This window comes from Camelus ferus, chromosome 14 (genome assembly GCF_009834535.1).
Source record: "Camelus ferus isolate YT-003-E chromosome 14, BCGSAC_Cfer_1.0, whole genome shotgun sequence".
In the NCBI taxonomy this organism is placed as follows: Eukaryota; Metazoa; Chordata; class Mammalia; order Artiodactyla; family Camelidae; genus Camelus; species Camelus ferus.
Window position 1 is genome coordinate 52,662,883 of NC_045709.1, and position 25,412 is coordinate 52,688,294.

At 37.8% G+C, this 25,412-nt stretch overlaps 1 protein-coding gene across 9 annotated transcripts in view; it reads left to right on the forward strand.

Annotated features, from left to right (window-relative positions):
* Nucleotides 1–25,412, forward strand: part of KLF12 (Kruppel like factor 12) — a 517,595-nt gene that overhangs the window by 374,403 nt on the left and 117,780 nt on the right. For all 9 annotated transcript variants that reach the window (XM_032496878.1, XM_032496874.1, XM_032496875.1 and 6 more), the window contains one exon: nucleotides 3,288–3,834. In XM_032496878.1, coding sequence (XP_032352769.1) covers nucleotides 3,288–3,834 — 547 coding nt within the window. The remainder of the gene's footprint in view (nucleotides 1–3,287; nucleotides 3,835–25,412) is intronic.

The following is a 25,412-nucleotide window of genomic DNA, read 5'->3' on the forward strand; positions in this document are numbered from 1 at the left end:
CCAAGGGATAGCTTATTATCCTTGGAAAATGAAATTAATTACCTCATTCTCTTTGCAGAAATGCAGCATGCCCTTCAGTCTTCACATTTTTAGAAGGAATTGTTTCTTTTGATAATATTGAATATAGTAAATGATCATCTTTTCCACACCAGGATCATCAATAGCAAAAATTCAGCTCAAGTCACCAATTCCAGGCAAAAGTCTTGATCAGCTTTTACTTAAACCGCCGCAGCCACGCTTAGTTGACGCTGCTATGAGTCGTCCATCAGTGCTGAATCAAGAATTGAGTCGTTAGTAACCAAGGGTGAATCTTTAGCAGGACATCCTTCCTGTGTTGTCTTTTACAGAAGTTCCCTCACTCGGCTTAGAACTTGTCTTTATGATGTCTGGTCTTTTCAGTGTCCCTGCCTCTGAGAGGCTTCTTCTAGTAACACAGCCATATCTTTTCTCACCTTCTCAAATCTGTGTAGTCCTTTTACTTAACTTCTAACTGCTCTGAGTTCTCATTTGGTGCTTCCCCCTGGTTTCTCCAGCTCTCCTTCCAGCTCTCGGCTCTGCTCTCATTGCCCCCTCAAGCTTCGTACCTCGGAACCAACACATGTCAGTTTTCCACTTTCTAAAAGTCATGAAGTGAATTCCTACTGATGATTTCAGGATCAAGCCATTCAGGTCTTTTCTCTTTCCTAAAAGGGAGGAGCAAGAGTGGACCACATCTGTTTGGGAAACATATTTAATGTAGTATTGCTGGTTTTGCATGTATGTATGTGCGGCTGGAAGCGGGCATTATGAATGGTTTACCTGCCACATTATCACAGTGGAAGCAATTGGTATGAGCTATGAAGATATGTCAACACTGGAAACAGGTGAATGGTATGATAAGTCCTCTTTGTGCTGATAAGGGATTGTTTTTGGACATGCTGGTTGCATTTCAACTATGACATATGAAATAGGAACCAGAATGAGCCTCTGTGTTGTTTACACTTACAAACTCATGCATAATGTGTGTTACCTTCCCAAATAACACATCTTTCGTCCGGAGGTTTGGTCTAACCTTCCTAATATTGTGAGCATGTTCTGTGTTTTGGTTTGAGCTCCTACAAAAGCTATGTAGTTCCCAAGTATTTGAAAGCAGCTAGAGGCTTCCTACTATTAGGTCTTCATAGCTTTCTGGCAGAGACAACAGAATTACAGGAGGCACATTCTTCCTCTATTGTTGTAAAACAACTTAAGGAGTAAATATTTTCCTTGATGAGGGATTAAACAGATAGCTACAAAGTTAAGGACTCTTGTTTATAATCTAGCAAAGTCTGTCGTTTGCAAAGCTCAGTGACACTTGATGCCTCTGAAGCCACCTATTTACAAATAAGCTCCGTATTTACCACCTCTTATATTGTCATAGGCAGCTAAAGGACTCTTGTTTATGAAATGTTTTCTACCGTAATGAATTATACCTCAGTCTATGGTTTGTAAACCTATGTAGGAACCTTAGGAGGAGAAAAACTGGTAGTGGAAATGGTCACTATTTCCAAAATTTGAATTTCAGATATCTCTAATTCAGTAAAAAGAGAGAAATCAATCAAGACTGTATTTGAAGTCAAGCAGTGTTTGATAATAAGTGCTTAATGACATTTTATTAGTTTAAGGACAAACCAGTTGGGATATTTTACGAAAGCAGCCTCAACAAGGAATTTCTGTATGGGTAAAACATACTAATAAGAAACATCTTACATTGTTTTACAAAGAAAGTAAACAATAACACTGGGTACAAACTGACATACTGTTCCAGTTAGAAGAGTAGATAATGCTAATAGCTTTTTATAAAAGTTGCACTGTTTATGGTGTTTTTTCACCCGGTTTCTTGATATCTGAGAAGATACTTAAAATCTTATTTCTCAGTTTCAGCAGGTGAAATGAAATCTTGTTATTTAGAATTTTAGGCAGTAGATATTTTGGATGGTTTATTTTAATATTTTCTAATTCTTATCTTTTTGTGGGTAAGTAACCACGTTAGCTTAGAAGCAAAAAAAAAAAAAAAAAGTAAAACATCAACCCATTTTCCTGTTTAGTTGATCCAGTCCCATTGTTTGCTTATTTTCTTTCTTTTCTCATTGGTACTAAATAAAATGCCCTTGCACTATTGTATTTTCTGAATGGAGCTATAATTTGTATTCTATAAAGACACGTTTGAAGAAGAATGTTTTGTTCCTTTAAGTGGATGCTTAAGTTTTAGGAGAGAATAGCAAACTGAAATCTTTTATTTAACGAAGAATGAAATGAACCAATTTAATATAATTTTAGGCATTGTTGTTCTCATACCATAATGAAGCTGAAAGAGTTTTTGGTCTTCATATAATAGAAAAATGTCTGTGTTAGCCTAGTCAAATCAGACATAACCAAAAATAATCTACTGTAGTCTAGTTCTCTCTGTTAAGGCTAGACTAACGCATGCTAATAGAATTTAGGGGCAATTTTAGGCCTTGGAAATAGGGATTTAATAAATATTTCTCGAATTTATAAGGGAATGAGTGTAAAAATAAATTATATTCATGGCCAGTAATAACATGCTGAGCCCATTAGTCTGGGTGGAATCTTAGATTCTTTATTATTTTTTTTTGCAATTATTAAATTTTGTTCAGTAAAACTTGAAAAAAATGAAAGCAAACTTGGGACAAAATTATTATCATTGTCTTAAACAACACAAGATTAAGCAATTTAAAATTTCCAGAGTAAGTGTTTCCAAAAATTATTATTTCCTAAAAATGTCTGTTGTAGTATTTCTGTGTATTATTTTGAGAAAAAAATTTGTCATCGCTAAGGAGCTAAGTTATAATCCAGTTGTTAGAAGCGGTTTGTATTGAATAATTTAGTAATCGGATGTGGGAAGTCAGAGAACTCTGTGCTGTTGAAATGCTCAGAATGAGAGTGGTACAGTGGCTCTTGCAGCAGATAGGAAAGTTGAAATGTCACAGTGAGTTTCCCAGGGTTCAGAACATTTTGTGTACAGTTGCATACCATTTTTAGGTTCCCGTGGCCTCTTTTCTCCTCCATAGAGCACTTATATCCCTGGATAACAATTATGTCTGTCTCTCCCAATCGTCTTATTCTGTTGTACTTTCATACTCTCAGCTTTCATTGTGACGACTGTCAGAGAGCAATCCTTCAGATATTTGGAGAGTGAATTAATGTTCCATGGCAAGAAGAGAAAATGTAATCAACGTTCAAGTCGTACATCATCTATTAAAACGTGTGATTACAGCGATAAATATGTTCCATTTTTCTCCCCACAGTCTCCAAACGTCCACAACTACCCCGATATGGAAGCTGTTCCCCTGTTGCTAAACAATGTGAAAGGGGAGCCCCCGGAGGACTCGTTATCTGTAGATCACTTCCAGACACAAACTGAGCCAGTGGACTTGTCAATCAACAAAGCCAGGACATCCCCCACAGCCGTTTCATCCTCCCCAGTTTCCATGACAGCGTCTGCCTCCTCGCCTTCTTCAACTTCAACCTCTTCATCGTCTTCTAGTCGTCCAGCCTCATCCCCTACCGTCATAACATCAGTATCTTCAGCATCATCTTCGTCAACAGTATTAACTCCAGGACCCCTTGTTGCCTCTGCATCTGGGGTGGGAGGCCAGCAGTTTTTGCACATTATCCATCCCGTACCGCCGTCAAGTCCCATGAATTTACAGTCTAACAAACTGAGTCATGTTCACCGCATCCCTGTGGTGGTACAGTCAGTGCCTGTTGTCTACACAGCCGTGCGGTCACCTGGAAATGTGAACAACACTATCGTAGTACCGCTTTTGGAGGATGGGAGAAGCCATGGCAAAGGTAAGAGACGCAAGTGAGCTTGATGTGTTTTACTTCAGCGCTAGAAGTAACTATGCGTTCATTTTGCAAATACACTACATCCAAGGAAGTTCTGTGCAGAACACAGAGGAACCAGCTGATCCACTGCTGAGTAGAGCATAGTTTAGTAGAAACCAACCTCATATTTATTTATATAGATATATGCATCAGTGTTGGGTAGTATGTATGGTTACGTCAGGTCACTTAATGTCAGAATCAAATACCAACATTTGCAAAATAATGTTTACTTTCAAATGCTCAAATAGGAAGGACAATTTATAGTCAACGTAACTGCCTGTGAATTGTAAATGTGTCAGTCCCTCATAGAGATTAGCCATTATGAAATTTTTTGAAAAGTGTATTAGGGTGTTTCTTCTTTCAGTTGTTCTGACTGGAACTTATTTGTCTGGCTACAGTACAAAATTCCCTGAAATTCCAGTGCTCAGAATCGGATCATCCACTTTTGAGTAACTTGTAAGTTATGTTACCATTAAAATAATTCTAAAGTTAGGTGTTTGGCTGCAAGTATTATGTCGCTTGATTTCCTATTTTCGTGTAAGTCTTAAGTTATTATTTTGAAGAATAGGAAGTCTCTGTATGATGGAAATAATTCCAAATACAGTATTAATATTTCCTTCTAGGGGTTAGAAGGCAGAAAGATACTTTGTTTCATGGCTGTATGTAATAATACCAAGTTAATTATATGTGATAGACAGCTGATCATGAAGTTATTTTTCTAGGTTCTTACTTTTTTTCCATTTTTTTTACTAGAAGAAATTGTAATAACATCATGCTGTTGGTTTTTTTTTTTCCCTTTCCATGAATCTAAAAAATAAGCCACCCTTCTATAGAAGTGTAAAATGCCTATAATCATCAACTCCTATGTGTGTATTTTGTCTTCAGACTTAGAGATGATGATGGATTAAGACTTAGGTTGTATTACTTTTTGCTTTGATACCATATTACTACTGAGGCTCGTAATTAAAATGTGATCGATGAATACATAAAATACTGCTGCCTTATAAACCACTAGTAAACATTGTTTGGTTCTGGTTTAAGGTAGGACTCAATGCATAGGGATTACGCTTGGTCTTGAACTTGGAGAAATTTTTGCAAACAAACACTACAAAATTGTGCATTCATCTTTTGCAAGTTACTGTTTTATCTGCAGTGAATTTATTCATCATATGTGACAAATTTCACCTTCCCAGTTTTACCAAGTGAAAAATCTCATGATTTACAGCAGTCACAGGTTTAGACTGCAAGCTTGAGATCCAGACATTCTTTGCAAAGGCAGGACCTCATCCCACCACCGTCTTTGTGAATAGGTAGAAGAAAAAGAGGAAGAAGGGGGTCTTTTCATAGATTTTACTTGAGTTGAACCTTCTTTGATATTATTAATACTTCTGATCCACCTAAGCTAATCAATTTGAATAATAATAACATAAACCGAAGGCCACATTAGTTATTTACTTTCTTTTATAATTTATAGATGTACTTGAAAATTCGTTAAGAACCAAGAATTAACAAGTAGAAAAAAATATAACCTTGCATATTACATTATTTTATATATGTGTGTATGTGTACACCATAGACTCCAATCTTTGTGTGATACCACTTATGGTAAATACTGCTTTATGAGGAAGTAGATTGATAAGGATTTTAACATTACTCATGGCCTTTTTTTTTATGTATATAACAATTTTGATGTACTACAGAAGGAAACAAAAGAGGTACCTCTTTTATTTGCCATTATCATTTAGTGGGAGAGATTATTTTTATTTCAAGTGTATAATATATAAAGTAAACTGCCAAAATTTAGTATTCTGGAAAAGTTATCTTTGCAGAAAAACTGGGTTAAGACTCATGCTGTAATTTGTTTTCTACATGAGTATATTTGTCAGTTACATGTAGTGTTTTTTATTCAGTAGTTTTCTCGTATAAAGATTGAACATTTGTATAATCATAAGCACACTGGACTGCGAGGTGGACGTTAGCACCATGAGATTTGGGATCAAGGATGTATGAGTTATAATCCCAGTTCCCTCATTTGCAGCTTTGAACTTGGGAAAGTCATTTAAATTCACTAATCTTCATTTTTTTTGGTGGTAAAATGAGAATAAAGACATGATCTATCCTTGAAGATGATTGGGAAGATTAAGTAAGCTTATGTGTAAGTGTCTTGCACTGACTGGCTATCAATAAATGTTTGCAATTATTTATTATTATTATTTCCCCCCAAAAAACACCTGAAGCAATAAGGGTCAGAATTTTTTCTCTTTCTTGTGAAAACAGGAAGTTGGAGGGAAAAAGACTTCCTGAATTCAAAAGTGAAAAACTGCTTCCCAGAAGTTGGTAGAGGTTGTTATTACAACAAATTATAAGGGATGAGAGTTTAATATGAGAAATTGTCCAGAAAAATCCCATACTTTCTATTTTTATTGGTTTATATTAAGTTTTTATAATCACCATATTCTACAAATATTGCTAGAGCATTTTGTAAGTTTTTTTTTATTTAACTGATTAATTAGATGATGATAAAAGTGTCTAGTGGAGGCGGCCTGCCTACCTCCCAGGATGAATAAAGAAAAGGGCATTTCAGTAATTCCTCATGTCTTTATTTCGCACATGTGCAGCTGGGCACGGGGCCAGCAGGGAGATGGCTGAGTGATAAAGGGAGCCCCTGTTTCCATTCTCACATGGGACTTGTATTGCTGGTATGGATGAGCGAAAGGAAATATCATAGGAGAGGAGGATTTTTCAAAATGCTAATAGTAAAGATACAAAACTAATTCACATGAATGTAGACAATTGTACTGGCTGAGCACTTATAAAGTTGGTGTAGCATATCTGGTCCCTGGTAGAGAAGTAGATGATCTTACGTCACATTACACAAGGGACTGAATGTACACATCCACGTCTAAAACAACGGGTCATGTGAATTGAGCCCGCTGTCCATTCAAGGATTTATTGAGCATCTATTAGGTATTAGGCATCTTACTGGCACCAGGGATACAGGGCTGAGCAAAACAGATGCTCTTCTACCTGAGTGCTTATAGTCTCCTGAGAGATCCACCAGAAAAAGTCTACAATTAACTGATAATCATGGACAGAGTCAGATTAAAACATAGACCAGCCATGGATGTGCCTAGGAGAGAGAGTTTAATTATAATCGCACATAGAGGAAGCTGTATTTGACGAAGGTATTTTCATGGAGGGTGTTGTATGTGGTTGGAAACACTGTTTTTGCTATGCTGTTCTGAATGGGGTGGTTACAATTTGGGATGGAGTAAAGCGGAACTTCCACATGGGTGTGCTTGATTAACAACTGAGGAATGTGGAAAAGTGTTCTATTGAGGAGAGAACTTCAGCCATCCAGGTATTTCCAGGATCTGGTCTAAAGGAATGACAGGTTGTTGGCTAGCCCAGGGCACCAGTGGAGCTCAGTTGGACCCTGAATGTAATATATGATATGCAGAAATCTGCATGATGTTCTGGAAGGGACAGTAAACAGACACATCTTAGGCCAGCATTATCAGAGGGATGCTGTCCGAGTGGGTCTCCTGAGGAAGACAGCTCGACACCAGCCCCCCGAAGGGGTGGTAGTGAGATGTAGACGGCTCACCACATAGAGGGAAGAGCCAGTGGACTCTGGCTCGTAACCTGAAACATGTTATTTATAAACAAGACCCTAAAGGGATTATTTGACCTGATAAAGGAATTTCAGTTCAGCCTGGGGAAGTTTTTGGTAGATTTCCCAGGAGACTTTCATTGGGTTTTACAGATACTTAGCAGCAGAAAGCATAGAAGGTCATAACAAATTACATGCAAAGTTGTTCTTGGTTTGTGATCACCTTCATGGAAGAATGTGTTTAGGATTCGCTTTTCCTTCCTTCCTTTTGATCTGCTGTTAAGGTATGAGAAAAAGTGTTAGGCTGTAAGTGACAAGAGTGTTTCAAGGAAGGAGTTGTCAGTTATACCAGAAACTGCTAAGGGGCCAAATAAAATAAGGACAGAATTCAGTGTTTGGAGAGGGCCGAGTTCACTGGTGATACTGACAGTGTGTCAGTGGCGTGGTGGGGACACAGGACTGACCGAGGTGAGTTCATGTTCAGAGGGGAGGGGAGGCAGGGGAGATTGAAAGTCTGGGTAGCTCTTTGGAGTCGTCTTGCTGGAACAGTTGTAGAAAAATGGAATGATAGATGGAGAGGCACGTAAGCTCTCAAAGGGAGACATTTTAAGAGGGGAGAGTACAGCATATTATTCTGCCAAGAATAATGCAGTAGACAGTTGAAAATGGGTAATTCCGGAGAGGGAAGAATTATAGAAACAAAATTCTTAATTGCATGTTAGTTGCTTATATTTTGTGGAAGTAACCTGCATCTTGTAGTATAATTAGCCTGTATTCTAAAGTCAGCTTTTAGACTGACAAGTTTAAGGAAAAAAAGGTACGTAATGGAAAATGAAAGAAAATGCAAAAAAAAAGCAGCAGATAAGGATCTAGGATTGACAATGAAACACAAACAAAAAAGTTTAGTAAAACTTGGGTTCCATTGAGAATTATAAAAATGATACCAGCATTAACATGAATATTTAAAATCAAATACTTCTCATTCATAATACATACTGGAATGTACAGAGTGGTTTAGAACAAAAGATAAATCCCAAATAATTTGTTGTTTAAAGACTTTTTTTTACATTTGAATATTAATAAGATACTGCATTTTAGAAATGCAAAATACTTAACCAAAACTTTTACTGAACCAAAACTTGGGTCTCTTCGCCTGCACACGTTAAAGCCAGTTTACTGACACTGGGTTGTGATGAAGGAAAGTGCAGCATTTGTTTTAAGATGCCAGACAAGGAGTCCCAGACAGCTAATGCTCCAAACGCCCGAACCTCCCCAATGGGTTTCAGCTAAGCATTTTTAAAGGCAAGATGAGGGAGAGGAGTCCCAGGGTATGTGATCAGCTCGTGCACAATTCTGATTGGTTGATGGTGACGTAATCGGGTGACGTCACAGGGCTTAACATTACCAATCCTTAGACAGTGGTAGGTCTGGGGGCTACATGCTCATGATCACTAGTAGTTAATTTCTTTTGGTGGGGGTTTTGACATCTATAAGACAGCTCAGGAAATGTGCATCAGGTACTTCAGAGAGGAGTTAAAGGGGAGGATATGGGGGAGGGGTCGGTCCCAGGAAGGCCCCCTGGGGCTCTACTCTGTTACATAATCAGTCAGTGAAAATCCAACTAAAGAGCTTAAAGAAAAAAAACAACAACTCATTTTCTCCCGCCCATTCCTGAGCTGGTCCTTCCTCCTTGTAGCTGGAACCAGTCTCACCTTGATGCTCAGGAATGAGGCCTGAGCAAGGGTGTGATTGACCGGTGGCTTTGGAACAGTCAGAACTGACAATCCTGGTGCAGGCAGCTGAGTATTTCACTGTTGCCCACTTTTTTTCCCTGACCACTAACCTGTTCTTATTATTTTGTGTAGATGGTCTGTTGGTCTTTTTTCTCCCCCTTTCCCCGTGTTGTCTTCTTAGCCACCCAAACTCACCAAATGTCCACGTTACTGTAATAAAAGCAACCGCCCAGAGGGAAGAGCTGACCTCTGGTTTCCTGTGCAGCCATGGTCTCTTTCATCCCAGTAACCCATCTGCCAAAATTTTACAAAACCTATTTATCGCATCAAGACTTTTTATTGTAATGGTGTCCTACTCGAAAAATAACTTACTAACGTTAGTGCATTACTCCTGACTTAAAACATTTATGCAATTAGATCCTTGAGTTTAAAGTACTTCCCCTCCCCCTGACATATCTGACTAGAGCATGTGGTTACTGCTGTTAAGAAACCAGCAAGCCCATTTGGGCATGCAGTGTCTTTGGTCATCTCCTTAAAAGAGTGTTGTTTTCCTGTTATATTTAGATGACATGAAGAGTCCTCCAAAATTATACCTAATTCCCAGAGCACTCATTCAGGAATTTCAAAGGGACATGGCTGTGGACAAATTCTGAAATACACCCCATTTCTTCCCACAGGCTGTTGCTTTGCTCAGCCACCCCCAGGAAGAAGCCACAGTGTATTTTTAGTCCCGTGCCATTTATATTTGTGAGAGGAAGTATGGTCATCACGGTGGTTGCTGCAAAGCTGGCTGGAGGTTATGACTGTCCCTCCTGACCACTGAATGCTGCTGGAGCTTGGCTTCCATGAAACTCTCATCCCAGATCTCCTGGGGTCTCCAAGTTTCTTCTGCTGTTGGCTTCCCCACTTGGTGATGTTCGTGATGTTTTCTTTCAGGTCCCGGTTCATTTTGTCACAGACTCACCTCTTCTGTCTACCTTACACATGATGGTCCTCTTTTAAGTTCACCAGTCGGTGGGATCCTGGTGTCATCTGTCTGTACGACCAGAATAGTCGGGGCAGCTGACCTGTGCTCATGTGCACAGCTGTCTTGGCTTCTTGAGTGACTGAACTACCTACCATAGTTTCCTTTGGTACATTTATTCTTCTCCTTATGCTTAAGTGTGATAAGTACTAGATACAGGTTCCTATTTTAAATCTGAATTTGGTATTTATTGACAAACCACCTAGCTACTCAATCTTTTGTTATTAATTAGCTTTTTAATGTTGCTTGTTGGGAAGCAGGACCTGACTGTGGCAGACTTTTGGCTTATTATTCTTGAATTTAGACTTTGATAGGACTTGAGTGTTTCACAACTATCATTATAAAACAAAGACAGGAACTTGTGAAATAGTGGGAAGGGTAGTCAGCCAATATTTATGAAAAACTGAATTTAAAATAGGAGTTCAAAATATGTTAGATGGTTCCGTTCCGTTGGTCATTTGTTACTTGTTTTTACCTGATTTTCAACAAGGACTAGAAACTCATCTGTATTTTTTCACTTTGGGGAATGCACAGAAAGTTGAAAAGATTCCACCAAAAATTGTTTGGTGTACGCTCTTGTTTATCTGAAATACCTGCAGTCTGTGAGTCCCTCTGGTTCATCTGGCATGGACTGGGTTCGTTCTAAAGTATAATAACTAGCTCGAGAGAGGAGATGGAAATTACATGTATTGTTCTAGGAAAATTAGAAAAAAGAAAAGTTTAGGTAAGCTCCTTGTAGACTGTAAAATGTCAAGGAGTGAGTTTGCCTTTTCTCCCATGTAGTTAAGTAGTAAATAAAAGTACCAAGCAAAAAAGAAAAGCAAAAGTTTGGACAGCAGAGGGGATGTGCATTGAAAGAAAGATGATAACTTCGTTCAGAGATAGATGTTACATAAGGAAGTAAAGATATAGACCAAAGACAAATCCATTCAGTAGGTAAAGTAGTGAAAGCAAGAGGTTAACCAAATGGACTTTGTGTTCATTCTGCTATAAAGTGACACCTAGCCACACAATTATTATTTGTTAGGACAAGTTCCTCCTGTAATAAAATGGTCTAATGTATCTTTAAATAGATACATGCTTAATGTGATATATTACTAATATAGTATTTAATCTAGTCTCTACGTTCATTTTTTACTGCACCTGAAAAGTTTTCTCTGGTAATATTTAGCACATTGAACGTTAACATATTGGGTTTTGAAATATCTCTCCTTCCTCCGTAGTTTCCCTTTTTAAGAACAAATTTTTTCTCTCCTGAAATAATGTTCTACCTAAATTTAAAGCCTCTAATTTCAAATAGTACAAATGCTGGCTGTTGTGCTGCAAGAAAATTCTTATTTTACATATTAGATTGCAGATATTTATAGAATTATTTTGATGAAATTTGATGTATACAGTCATTGCAAGAACCCTTTGGTTATTGGATGAATGTATCTATATATAGAGAGAGATACGTACCTATATCTAGTATATCAATATTGATAGAGATTTTTTTTTTTTGCAAATAGGCATTTTACCCAGTGACTCTTAAGACCTAGAAGGATCAAATGAAAGAAGGAAGAATATAAGATCCAAGAGGGAAACTCGGTCTTAGAATCATTGCCAGCGCTGTTTTAAATTGGCTTTTTAATTATTTACAACCCTCTGGCTCTGGTTTTCTGTTCCCTGTTTTTTTTGTGCTCCGTTAACAATAATTCTTTTTCTATTCCAAGCTATGTTACTATTTTCTCAGCTCCTTCTCTCTGCCTGTTTTCCATTGGTAATGGAGAATTTGATTAACTGTGCTTCCACTTTGTGTTCTTTGGAAAAGAACAAATTGATATTTGTCTTTCTATCTAATAAATAAAAGAGGAGCTACCAATTTACAGAGTAATAATCACACACTCTGTCTTTCCTGCAGCCACTTTCTGTGGGGGAAATGCTACGTTGATCATTGGCCAGTTGTCTGTGTTTTTCATGGCCAGGCGGCTTCACCATCTTTTTTCTTCTGTTTATTAGTTCATTTATTCAACAAATGTTTTATGGACCAATTATATGGCCAGGAATGTCATGATGGCAATTTTTTAAGATAACTTCTCTTAAAAGCTAGCTGTGGTTTACAATACACTAAAACGATACTGTTCACACTGTGAGTCATTTTCCTGTTGGTGAATCTTGAAATCAGTTTATTAGCTCATAACTAGCATTTTAAAGAAATTAAATAGGATGGATTAGATTAAAAAATATATGAGAGCATCACGCTAGTAAGTCTTATTACATCATTAAACTTTTGTTTAGTAACCTATGCATGCAAATGCAGTACTGTGCGTGTCTATGTGCAGGCGGATTGTCATATTGAAATATATATTTATTACTGTGATTCCTTCCCAGAGACTATGTGGAATTATCTCACCTTTAACGCAGATTCTTTCCTTTTCCTTTCTCCATCTTCCTCCTTTCTTCATCTCCCTCTCAAAGTACCTGTTTTTGATTCCACCTTCTTTTCTCTGCCTTCTCGTTCCTCCATTTTCTGTCTTCTTTCTTCTCCCAGGCATCCTTCTGTATCTCCTTCCTCCTGTCACCATTCTACCTTTTCTTGAATATTGATTCTTCTTTCTCTTCTATATCCAACCAAATCTAGAAGGGATGTATTATAGAACTAAACACCCTATGTTGAACATGACAGCCCTTGTACTGCCATCTAGTGGCTGAATTTTAAAATAGTGTGAACTGAAAGAGTGGGAGGAACTTTTACATATAGTCTAGTTACTAATTTATTCTCTAATTGCTCTGTATTTGCCCAGCTAGTTTAGGATTGTCAGGGAGTGCAGTGCATATGCCCTTTTAAAGTAAAATGGGACCATGAATTTGAAACCTAACTTACCTACTTTGTTTTTAGGGCTCCAGAACATGAAATATTTAAAACAACAAAACAAAACAAAGCAAAACAAAAACAAAAACAAAAACAAAAACAAAAACAAAAACAAAAACAAAACAGACTGCATTTAACCTGGACCAGAAAGAAGAAGCATCACCTCTATACACTTTTCCCATTTCCCATCCTGCACATTTATATGTGAATTCTGTTTAGTAGAAACAAAATACTACTTTCTGTATATCTGTGCTTAGTTTTGTTTTGTTTTTGTACCATGGATTATGTTTGTTGGGTAAATGGAGGCATATATATGCCAACTTGTGAACTATGAACAAGTGTTATGGAAGGTCACAGAGGGAAAAAATGGAAGAGAAATAGAGTTATGTCTTGGGACAGCAAGAATATCAGAGGACAGAAAATAGGAGAATTTGGTAAAACCAATAACTGGCAGTAGCCTTCAAAGAATTCATCTGAGAACTGCCTTCTCAATAGCTTAGGAATTCGGAAAAGCTCAGTCGAAATAGAGTAGAATTAGAAAGATATTTCCATGGTATATGGGCTTCTCAGTTAGGTGGTGAGGGAAGGACCTAGCAGGACTTGGGTGACCTACAGTGAACGTAAACTCCTCTGTTGACAAAAACTCTAGTTGCTTATATAAGGCAGCATATATGATTATAAATCCTCACTCCTACGATAAAATAGGCTGGCATCTCCCCAAACCCATCCAGGCCTCATTAGCTAATGTTTTCTCAGCACATTGCATTGTGCCTGACACTGGTAAATGTTCATTAAATGTTGACTGAATGAAGAGATAAATGAACAAATGAATGAATGAAGGCAGGCGCAGTGTTTTGTAAGAGATGTGCAGATAGAATGCTACGGCCACTGCTGGTCTCCAGTCCTAAATCCTCACCATGAAAGGAAGTTGCCCTTGTAGAGGGAAGTAGAAGAAGCAACAACATAAAATGAAAACCAGCAGGGTCCTTGCATCCTCGTAATCTGGCTCCTACTACCTCTCCTCCGAGTCTGCAGCCATCCCACTAAAGATGTCCCGTGTCCCAGATGCCATTTCCATGGCTTTGCATGATGACAACTCTCCCTTTATCCATGTAGTTTCCTTTTCCTGGGCGGTCCTTTGTTTCTCTGACAAAAGACCTGGTACAAATGCCTTCTTTGCTGGAAAGGCACAAAACAAATTTTAAGGCAGGTTATGTCATATATAAACATATACATAGATATATATGAAGTGTATTTTCTTGGCTCCTTATATTAGGCTCAAATATATTATATATATGATATAAAATTCTATTACAGTGATATCTATATCATGGCCTTACTGCCTTGTCCAGTGTCTGGCACACAATGATCAATGTGTAGAATGCATGAACATCATTTCCAAAGCCGTCACTCTTGAATGTCAGTGTGCCATCTGTAACTCCCCGGTGTTTTTCAGTATATTGTTTCTGCTGTTTCCTGAGTTTGTTTTATTTCATAGTACTTAACTATTGAAGAATAATATTTGGTGGTACATAATAGATGCTTGATGTGATTTAGGTTTTAATAGTTTCTGGAGTTGAACCCCTGTGGGTGAGAAATTTTCTTACAGCTTCCAAACCATCTTAATGAAAAGATATTGCTGTATGAAAATTACAGCCAGTTCTTATTTATTCTCTGACGCTCAGGTAAAATACTTTAGCTGTGAAACTAGGGTAAATAATGGCTTTGATTGGATCCAGGCAATTAATAAGAGTCTGTGAGGTTTCTTATATAATAGTAATGCCAATATCATTTCCCAGTCAGGGTGAAACAAATTATGTCTCCCATCCCACTGCAGTTAACTGCGTCAGCATCATGGTTCCATAAAATCTCAATAAAATCTGAAAACTGTGGAGTATGGATAATCCCACTATAAATTGTAATAAAAATTACCTCTCCAGACTCTATATTCTCTCCATTAAGTTCATAGACACTGTCTCTTTGTACATAAAGTTTTATGAAATAAATCGACCTGTTCTCCTGTCCTTACCAGATAGGAAGCTGTTTTGATTTAAAAGCTGATAACGGTACAATCAGTTTTTGGTGTTTGCAGTGCATTTTAAAAACATAAATTTCATCTAACAAACCTTAAGTAGAAGGAAAATGCTACTTTCATTTTCACTGTGTAGTGAACATCTCTTGGTGAGAAAGAATAAATGACATTTTTACCGTGGTGGGCCCGTTTGTTGCAGCCATAAAACACAGATTTCCTTTCCTTCCACCAAAGTCTAATCTTAAAGGTATATTAAGCAAACCTAAGCACCAGTCTAAAACAGCTTTGTCTGAATTGTTTCGTATCTTCTGCGTTTAGAAGAAATTGTCAATTCCGTGATTGCATTTTTGTCTCTGTGCTAAATCCAAGGGCTCCCTAATCATCTCTGGCATGGCCTTTGTCAGGAGTGGGTGTTTTAAATCAGTCCTCTGTAAACACAGAGCCCTTTAAAACAGAGGGAGCCTTCCGGAGACTGAGGTTGTAAATCCCCAAAGAGCGCAAATTAGACTCTGGAGGAAGTCATATGTTATAATGCAGGGAGAGTAGGTAGCATTTGAGGTGGAAGTTAAAGAAGCCTAAAGCTTTGCTCCTCAGACTAGGAAGACGTGTTCCAGATGAGGAAAGAGTGAACAGTGAGAGCAGAGAATGAAGGGTGCACAGAGAATGAAGGACAGGGTAGCTTTACTGAATCATGGGCTATCAAGGCACTCACACCCGCACACGGCATAGGATGTAAAACATGTATTGCGTGCATGGTTGTCTACTATGAATTACTTACAGGAGGGGACCTGAAAACAGAAAGCCTTTTAACTCTTAGTTTAGATACACTTCTTACCTTCTTGTGAATATGATTTTCCTGCTGTGCATAGAGAGGAAATAGTGAAGAAAAATGGCAAAAGAAAAACAGAGGAGAGGAATAGCTCTCAATTTTTATTTTTATAACTGGAGTCCCCTAAAATGTTAACCTCAGTAGATTTTTTACGTATTCCCACTAGCCAAAAAAATTTGTGTTGCATATCACCGTCTATAATTTTCCTTAGTTAAAAGAAAAGAGATCTCCTGATTTTGTATTACCAACCTACAGGTGCTCGAGCCCCCCCCCCAACCTAAGATTACCATCTGCCAACCCCCCTGCTCAAATTAGGAAACTCCTTTTATCTGTAGGTACACTAAGGGCAAGAAAGTGGCAGCTCACAAAGAAGGTGTCAAATTATTATTAAAATAAGAACTTGAAAAATCACAGCAAGGTCTTTCGGGATTGGAGTAAATAGGCTTACACAGCTCTTTAGTCCTTGGAGATAATACTTTATTACAGTGTAATAATTGCTTTTGAAATAATGACCATTAGGAATGAAGGAAAGGCTAAATTATGGGCAGTCTATTTGAAGTAGGAGACCAAGTATGTAATAAATCTTATAAATATATTTATTAAAAATCATTTACGTAATTAACCTTTATTGAATGCTTATATGTTCTTTGTGTTCTATATACATCATCTTTAAGTCTTACAGTATAACCAGTGTATAAATATTATTGCCTGTCTATTACAGATAAGAAAACTGAGGCTCCTGGAACTTCCTCTATTCTTTGTAAGGTCACAGCTTATTAATGGGAGAGCCCTGGATAAAATCAAAACTTTTTAATCCTTTGCCATACTTGGGCTCGATGCTTAAAAATGTATGCCCTAGTTATCTAGAGAATTTGTCAGCATTAAATAGCCCAAGTCGCCTATTCCCTCAAAATAGACACAATGTATTTTCAAATCATTTTATTTTGGCCAAGGTTTGAAATTTATATATGAAATCTATCTATCTATAAAACCAAGTATATAAATGAACAGCACGAGGTAATTCCATGTTGCTAAATACTGGCGTTATGGTACCATATTATGCGTTTCCATTTCTCCAGCATCTTGCAGCATTAAAAACAACAGCCTCAAGCTGTAGGTTAACATTCCCTAGGTATGGGGAAATTTTGTCAAAGCGTGGTTCACTGAGTTTCAGAGATCGACATCTGTGTCATTTTTAGACATATCTGGTCCCTGCCTGGAGCTCTCTTGAGCAGGGAGTTGGTGAGACAGGCGTATACAACACAGACTTGCCTGTTCTGTCTTACCTCTTTCTGGCAGTAGTTATTTTCTGAAAAACACAAGGGGAGAAACCACAAAATAAAAATACAGCCAGCGTTTATTATTACCATTATAATTATATTTATTTTTCTTAGATTAATGAGTTCAATAAAATTCTGAGCATTAGCCAATAGCTAATAATCATTATAACATTACAGTTTTAGAATTATCCTAGCTTATATAGCAGATGTTCAGAAATGCCTTCTTCAAGAATTGGGAAATAAATTCCATTAAAGTGTGTTTGGTTGTAGAGAACTGCTTCATAGTAAGAGCTAACATTTTCCAGTTTTTGTGTCAGTTTCTCTTCAGAGTCTCATACAGTATTTTTCTGTGTGTTTGTAGTTCTGTTACTATTTTAGGAAGTTTATCAAAGAGTAGAGTATCTTGTATGTCTTCCCAAACTGACTGGCATCATGATATGTGGTAGTTATTTTCCAACATATTCTTAATGTCATGGTTATCATGGAGCATGAACCGTTTCTCATCTAACAAGTGGGCACTAACAGCTGAGAGCCCACTTCGTGGCATCGTTGTGCCATTGGTATGATCTACAGTAATCAAGGTGCTGCAACATCCAATCACGTGTTTTCTTATCTCATCATCCATCCACCTTGCAAGTGGGGCAACTTATTAACCGACCGATTTCTCTCCTTCCTTGGCCAATTGTGATCCTTTTTTATGTTAATCACCATAATAAGCCCCTCACCTTTAAAAAGTCGACCCCTTTCCGACTGTAACTGAAACTAGTTTTAACTGTACGATTTTGCATGATGTGCTGTAAGTGAACGGTTACATTTCCAGTCTGCAAGTCCAAATAAGCCACTGAATGGTTTATAGCCATTGTTCAGTGTTGCACTCTGTTTTTAATTATGATTAACATTGAGAATAGAACTATTCCTGGTAACAGTAGGAGTAATGCATCACAGACTCAGATTCGACTTGTTAACGCTATTTACCCCATACCTCATTCCAGAGATAATACAAGGAATAGCAGCTGTATTGTTACTAATATTGCCGGTGGGTGCTTTACTTAGGGAGCCTTGCTTATTTGTGAAGTACAGGATGCAGTGGCCATCTCACATCTGGGCGTATTAGAGGCTGCCCAGAGAAGAGCTCGGTACTGCACCTTATTTATTCCTGTATATATAAATGCAGATTCATGAGACATGCATGTATGTATATTCATATTTTAAAATGATACCACCTAGGAACTGTTGCACTTGATAAACTAAATGAAATTAGTTGACTCATTATATAAACTTCTTGAATATTATTCCCTACGTTGTACCATTTAAATAGGGAAAAAGTCTTCATATTTGTTATTAAATGAATATGATGATTATAATAACCATTCATTTCCTTTTTTGCTTTCTTATTCTTTTACCAAAACTTAATAAAACTTGAACCACCAGATTAAAAAAAATTATTTTTTAGTATTCAAGCCCTTTTTTTTTTAACCTTTTGTCTTACCCAGGAATTGTCCAGTGTATTCCTTTCCATTCACTTTTTCATTAGATTAATGCACAGTTATGATTCAGCCACATGGTCAATGCCCAGGCAGTGCCCACAAGAAGCTCATAGTCACGTGGTAAAGGAGGCAGGAGACTGTGTTGAGAAGAGTGCTGTAGTACAGGTGAGCACAGACCCACAGAGGTAGGTCACAGAGGAGCACAAAGCTCAGTGGTTGGAAGGGGTGGTTGTGACTTCAGGAGAGGGGTTTTCCTCAGATGGGAGTGTTACTAACATTATCCACATTGATGAGGAAGGAAAGGCAGTTAAAAAAAAAAAAAAAGATGCAATGTCCTGGAAATACGAAAGAGCAAAGTGCATCCTGGTGGGAAGGTGGATAATACAGATAGATAGGTTGGTCTGGTTCAAATGAGGGTGTTCATAAGAAGTGGAAATGAGGCTCCAGGAGTGTCCATGGATCTGGTCATCATAGGCCTTGTGTGCCAAGCTATGGAGTCTGTGTTTACTGAATGCCACAGGGATACACAGAAAGCTCATAAGTAGATGGGAGTAACATGGTAATACTCAAATCTGTGGATGAAGGACTGAACATAGTGAACATAAAGGAAAGGAGAACCGTTAGGAGGCTGTTTAAGGAAGCCAGGTAAAAATTCCTAAAGGCCAGTGCAGAGGCAGTATGAATAGAAATCTGATGGGCAGAACTCAGTTCCCAAATGGATGTCCAGGATGAAGGAAAAAAATAAATCTAGGATAATTCCCAGGTTTTGCTTTCACAACTGAAACATGTTGAGCAAATTCGATGGGAGAATAGATGAATTGAAAGATTGTACTGATAATTGTACTAAGAAAACAAGGCAAAGTAGAAAAATTAACAGAAACAGGAAATGTTAAGAGCATGAACTGAAGTGTTCCAGCATTTATCTTAAAGGACTTCTATAAAATAAGAATAGATAGACTTCGATATTCGGAGAAGCAATATTCAGAGGAATGTCTGGGAAATTTGGAAAATTAAGGGACGTCAGAAATCTTAGAACATAGACAAATCAGTAAAAATAAACCCACATCTAGACACATAGCGGTGAAATCATCAAGCATGAGTCATAAAGAAACTCTCCAAAGGTTTTCTACAAAGGAATTAAAGAAAGACAGAAACCATCAACAACAACAGATGTCAGAAAGCAGAATGTAGTCTTTTCAAAGGCCCGAGTGAGGGATCCTAGAATCCTGCTCTCAACAAAAGTCAGTTCAACTGCCAGTAAAATAAAGAAACTTTCAAGCATAGATTAAGAATTTACCGCCCACACAAATCTGCTGAAGAACTAAAGGGTGTATTTTTGAAAGAAGAAAACCCGAAAGGGTAAGTGAGCTTAGAACTGGTTTTAAAATATAGATATATAATCTGCACAAAGAAATCAATTTTAATTAACTCTTGACAGTAAAATATGTACCAAAATATTGAACTATAAAGAAAAAGAACACGGACAAGGTGGGAATGTTCACTGGGTAGTTGGAGTGTGCTGGTTTCTTCTGGTGTTTGGGAGAATAGATATATGACTTTAGACTTTAGAAGAATTTTAAGTGATAAGAATATAAATAAAATCTCAAATGTAATGTTAAGTGAAAATAAATTGTAGAACATGACATCATTATATACAGTTTTTAAAGGGCAGAACTGCATTTGTTACTATTCATTGATACACAGAGAGTTAAAGCATTAAAACTTAGGTACACCAGGACACAGTGGAAAAGGGAGACAAACGCGAAAAAATAGTCAACTCTTTCTGTGGTATTTTACTTTTTTTTAATGATCTGAAAGAAATACTGTAAATGTTAAAGTTTTTTTTTTCAGTCTTTTGGGAGGATAGATAGGTGATCATTATATAGGTGTGTGGAATTTCTTAAATAAAAATGACATAAAGGAAAAGCTGTAAATAATTTAACTTAATTTTATAAGCAAGTGTATGAGAACAAATACTGGGTCCTATGTGAAGGGGCTCTTCGTATTTTATCTTTACGTCGAAGATGGTTGGATGTGAGAGACGATGGATGGAAACAGTGTTCAGGGTCTGGAGTGACTGGAGGAGCGAGAGGGATGAGTACTGAATAGCTGTGTTGGTCCTTGATATCTTGTTTAATTGATAACGTAGACGTGGTGGACACACAGGAAGATCTCGATTACTAGCACATGAACTTGCGTGGATTATAACGAGCCATCTGGGCTTGGCCTCAGGGACAGCCAATGCTTAGTGCTAAAGGGGCGACTTGGCAGCTCTGGTTAAGGAAATCAGGGTCGATGACATTCAGAATGCATGCTGTTAGAACACTAATAAATATCACTGGCCTTACCAGTAAAAAATCTGTTTTACTTTATTACTATATTCAAAGAAAATGCAATCCAACATTTGTGTTTGTTCAACACCTAAACATACTGACCTCAAGCACTACACTGTCTTCCATTTGTCTAGGAGAGTCCAAGTCCTCATCCTCCACTGTAGCCTTGACCTCCTTCTCCTCACAGAACCAAGGTGGGCTTTCATAAAGAAGTAGGTGTAAAGTCAGGTGAAAGTGAAGAGAGCCAGAAAGCTAAGTGCATGCCTTCCGTGCCCTCTCCCAGTGCAGCGTGTGTCATACTAGTGTTCTCAAGGTGCTTGTTGCACCTGGCCTGTCTCTAGGCAGAAGTACAACTTTGACCTTGTTCTTGGAGTCATTTCTGGAGCCAGGGCTAGGGTCTGTGTGGACTCCTTCCCTGACCTTGCTCGAGGCTGGAGTCCCTGGGCTCAGAAGGGGGTCTGTGCAAATGAGTCCCAAAGTAGTGACTGTACCTGAAGCCAAAGGAAATCATGGTTCCATTTCTAGATGGTAGGGATCTCACTGGCACTCTCAGAAGGCTCGGTAATTTATCATCCCCAAGGGGGACTTTTAGCAGAGCATCAAAAAAAATCTCTTTAAAAACAGACAAACCCCCAAGGATTGATGGGAACTGATAGAATTGTCTTTTCTTAGAAAAGCATACCAAGCAAAGAATTGATATGGAAAACACCTTTCATCCGGTTTTACAGAGCAAATACTTCTCTTTGCAGTTTGCATAAAATGAGGATGTGAGCAAACACAGCCTTCAACCTAGATTGAAACAAAGGGAAAAATGTATCAATACTTGCTTTTTCGTCCAAAGATATTTACAGGTCATTTTTGAATAGCTTTTCACTGCAAATTAGGACGATGCCAAGCAGTTCACTGCAAGGAGAAGACTTAGTACGGACACTTGCCCTCATAAAGAAAAATTACACTCTGTGTAATTGGCATTGATGGATGTAACATCTAAGATTTCGGCTTTTCATAAGTGTTCCCAGAAGTCCATTATGTAGTCCTTATATTGTGTGAAACTTTTTCTAACAAGTCACGTGAATGGGGGAGTCAGTGCAGGAGTGAACCTCCGAATGACAGGACCCATCTCAGTGGTGCTCTGCTCTCAGCCTGTGACCCACACAATAAGCTAGTAAGTTGTTGGGGGAAGAGGCATATGGGGGAGGGGGTGTAAATTGCCAGTTAAATGGGAAAGAAAACTTTAATAAAAAATTTTTTTAATGTGATGTAAGAGTGTGCACAGGAGGTGTATAACTCTGAATGGAAATGTATTACAGGATGCAAGGACAGGTGTAGCCATACCCTAAGCCGAGGGAGGGGAGTTTTAAGAAGAGGCTAGGAAGTGAAAGTGAAGAGGGATAACGCGCAGTCCTGAGAGCTGTAGAGAGGTCCAGCGGCACACGTCAATCACTCACAAACGCGAGGATCTTTAATAGTCTTGGGAACATATCCTCCAGAATTCCGAAGGCCTGCTGTACGTCTGAGAGAATGCATTAAACCACTATTACATTTTATGACTTTTAATCTAGCAGGTTTAAATGTATTGTAAAATGAGACACAGGGAGCAAAGAGGGGTGAAGACAACAGTACCATTGATTCTAAACGTGCCATGGTGCGTGATTAGTTTTATGTGCCAACATTTTTAAGCCTTTTTACTTTGAAACTAGCCAAGAACCATTCTGTAGTAAGTCATTTACATGCCAACTAGCTATACATAGTGCAGCCAATATAGGAACAGAATTATTAAGTCCAAGGTAGATTGTCTGCCTTTTCTTAAATATTTCTAAGCACCTTCTATTTAAGTCGAAGATCACGATTCAGTGGTACTTAAAATCATTGCAGAAGATCTCGATCTATTTCTTTCATGGTTCAACTCTACCCAGTCTACAAAACAGAAGACACAGATAGAGCAGAATAACCAACTAAGTGAAATAAGAAAATTGAAAGGCCATAGATTAATGCCTAAAATCATCTTCTAGAAATATCTGTGCCTTACAGATGAAAATGACTTTGATGATCTCACTATTCACCATATGTACTCACCAGAAATTCACTTTATTATTAAGTCTTTTAAATCATCTCTGCCTAAGGTGGATTCAGTTTTGAATAAATCAGTTGGAGCTGGTTAAGCTTGGGTTCTGAGCAATTGCAGTGAATCGACAAAATGGAAACATAGTGGGAACAGTGGAGTAGTGATATCCTAGAAGACCCCTGAGGTTCAGGGCTCTTGGCTGACTCTGGAGAGTTAATAGGGTTAGTGTAAGCGTAGTGTAAAATCCCACTTATTAATGGAAAAGTTTATGAACTCTTTTTAATCACAAGTCTTTGGTGCGCTAAGGCATGCTTCCAGTGAACACAGGACAATTGTAAATCTGTGTTGTTTTTCTTTTTATAAATAAGGAAAATCGTTTTAGTCATGATTCTTTAGAAAAATGAAACCCTGATTGCTTTTTTGGTCATCTCAACAAACATTAATTTTAAGCTATATTTTAAATAATCGAATTCCTTCATTCCTTCATTACAGTACAGTTTCCAAGCGGTAACTTATAGAAATGATAAGTATGTTGAAGTATTTAAAATATTTTCCTGAAAGGAAAGAAAAGCCTGGCAAATGTAATTTAGCTAAAAAGTGAATAAAATTATGAACATTTTCATTCCCACGTTATCCCTTGGCCTACTCCAACCAAAATAAGTCATTATCCAAGACTTCCCAGAGTAATAGAAATTTAATGATTGTGACTTTTCCCCTACAAATGTTAGTATTAGAAATAACCCAGGATGTAATTTTTAAAATAAAATATGAAATAGATACTTTTATCATTATATTTCAGAATCTTTTGCCAACTGGGAACTACTGTGATCATTTTAAATAGAGCTCTGCATTTATTACCATTGTCTTCAGTAAATACTGCTTTTTATCGTGTGCATGGGAATGTAATCAACATGGTCTTCCCTTTTCAAGGAGCAGACAGAATGAAGAAGGGACATAAAATAAATACATGCTTAAGTATAATTCAAAATGTAAAGTGTGAAAGTGCCATAAAAATATATAAATACAAAATATGTGTATTTTTTAGAAAGGAAGTTTTACATTTTTGTTGGAAAATGAAAGGAAGGTTCATTAAGAAGGCACCATTCTGTAGGAAGGGTGTAGATTTTTGTTGACTGAATTGTGGGCGGAAGGGAACAGCCGTGTGTAGCTGGGTTAAGGGGCTTTGGAGAGAAGACTCATTGAGTTCTGAAGGAAAAATAAACTGTAGAGCTTAGGGAGGGCAGCTGAACCTCATTTGTTGGGTGGTGGGAAAAAAAGGCTTTCAGGTAAGGAATGGTTTGATGTAAGTCTTGCATTCATTTAATCCCTAGAGAAATATTGTATGAAACAAGTGTATGTAGCAGTACTTTGAGGAAGTTTGTTGAGAAGCAGTATGAAAGGAAGGGAAGGGGCTCCAGAAAAATTGTAGGGTAAAAGCAGTAGCAGTTAGCAGCTGGTTTAATGATGGGGACACGTGAAATGATGAGAGCTTTGAACCTGGGTGACCAGGAGAACAATGAGTCTGTTAAATTGAGACTTGAAAGAAAAATAGGACTGGAGTTTGAAATGACTTGTGGAGTAGGGTGCTGGAAATATAAATATAAATAAGCTGGAGTTGAGGGCAAAGTTTAGAGCTGGGAGCATGGATTTGGCATTCATCCCTTCTGAGACCAGTCATTGAAGTTGTAGAGATTGTGGAATAGCGTAGAATTACTGAGAAGCTCACCAATAAAGAGAGACAGAAGGGAGCGGTTAGGGAGTGGATTCTGGAGGAGAAACAACCATTCAGGTGTATGCAGAGAGACGAGGTGAAGAAGGTAAGAGGGAGAAAGACCCAAGAGAACTCAACGGTCTACAACGGAGTCAGCAAATGCTTTCTCTAAAAGACCAGATTGGTGGGGGAGGGTATAGCTCAGTGGTAGAATGCAGTGCTTAGCATGCATGAAGTCCTGGGTTCAAGCCCCAGTGCCTCCAATAAGAAATAAATAAGTAAGCAAACCTAACTGCCTCCCCTCCAAACAAGCACAAAGTTTAAAAAATCAACTATACTTCAATTAAAAAATTTTTTAATTAAAAAAAAATAAATAAAAGACCAGATGGTATTTTATGGCAAGCCATATGGTTTCTGGGACAAGTACTTGGCTCTGCCATTGTAACCCTAAAATAGCCAGAAACAAAATAATGAGAATGGTGGAATAAAACTTAATTTACAAAAGCAGGTGACTAGGCCTACAAGCCTTAGTGTGCCCATCTCTGAAATCAAAGGAGGAGAGAGATTTAAGAAAACGCCGGAAA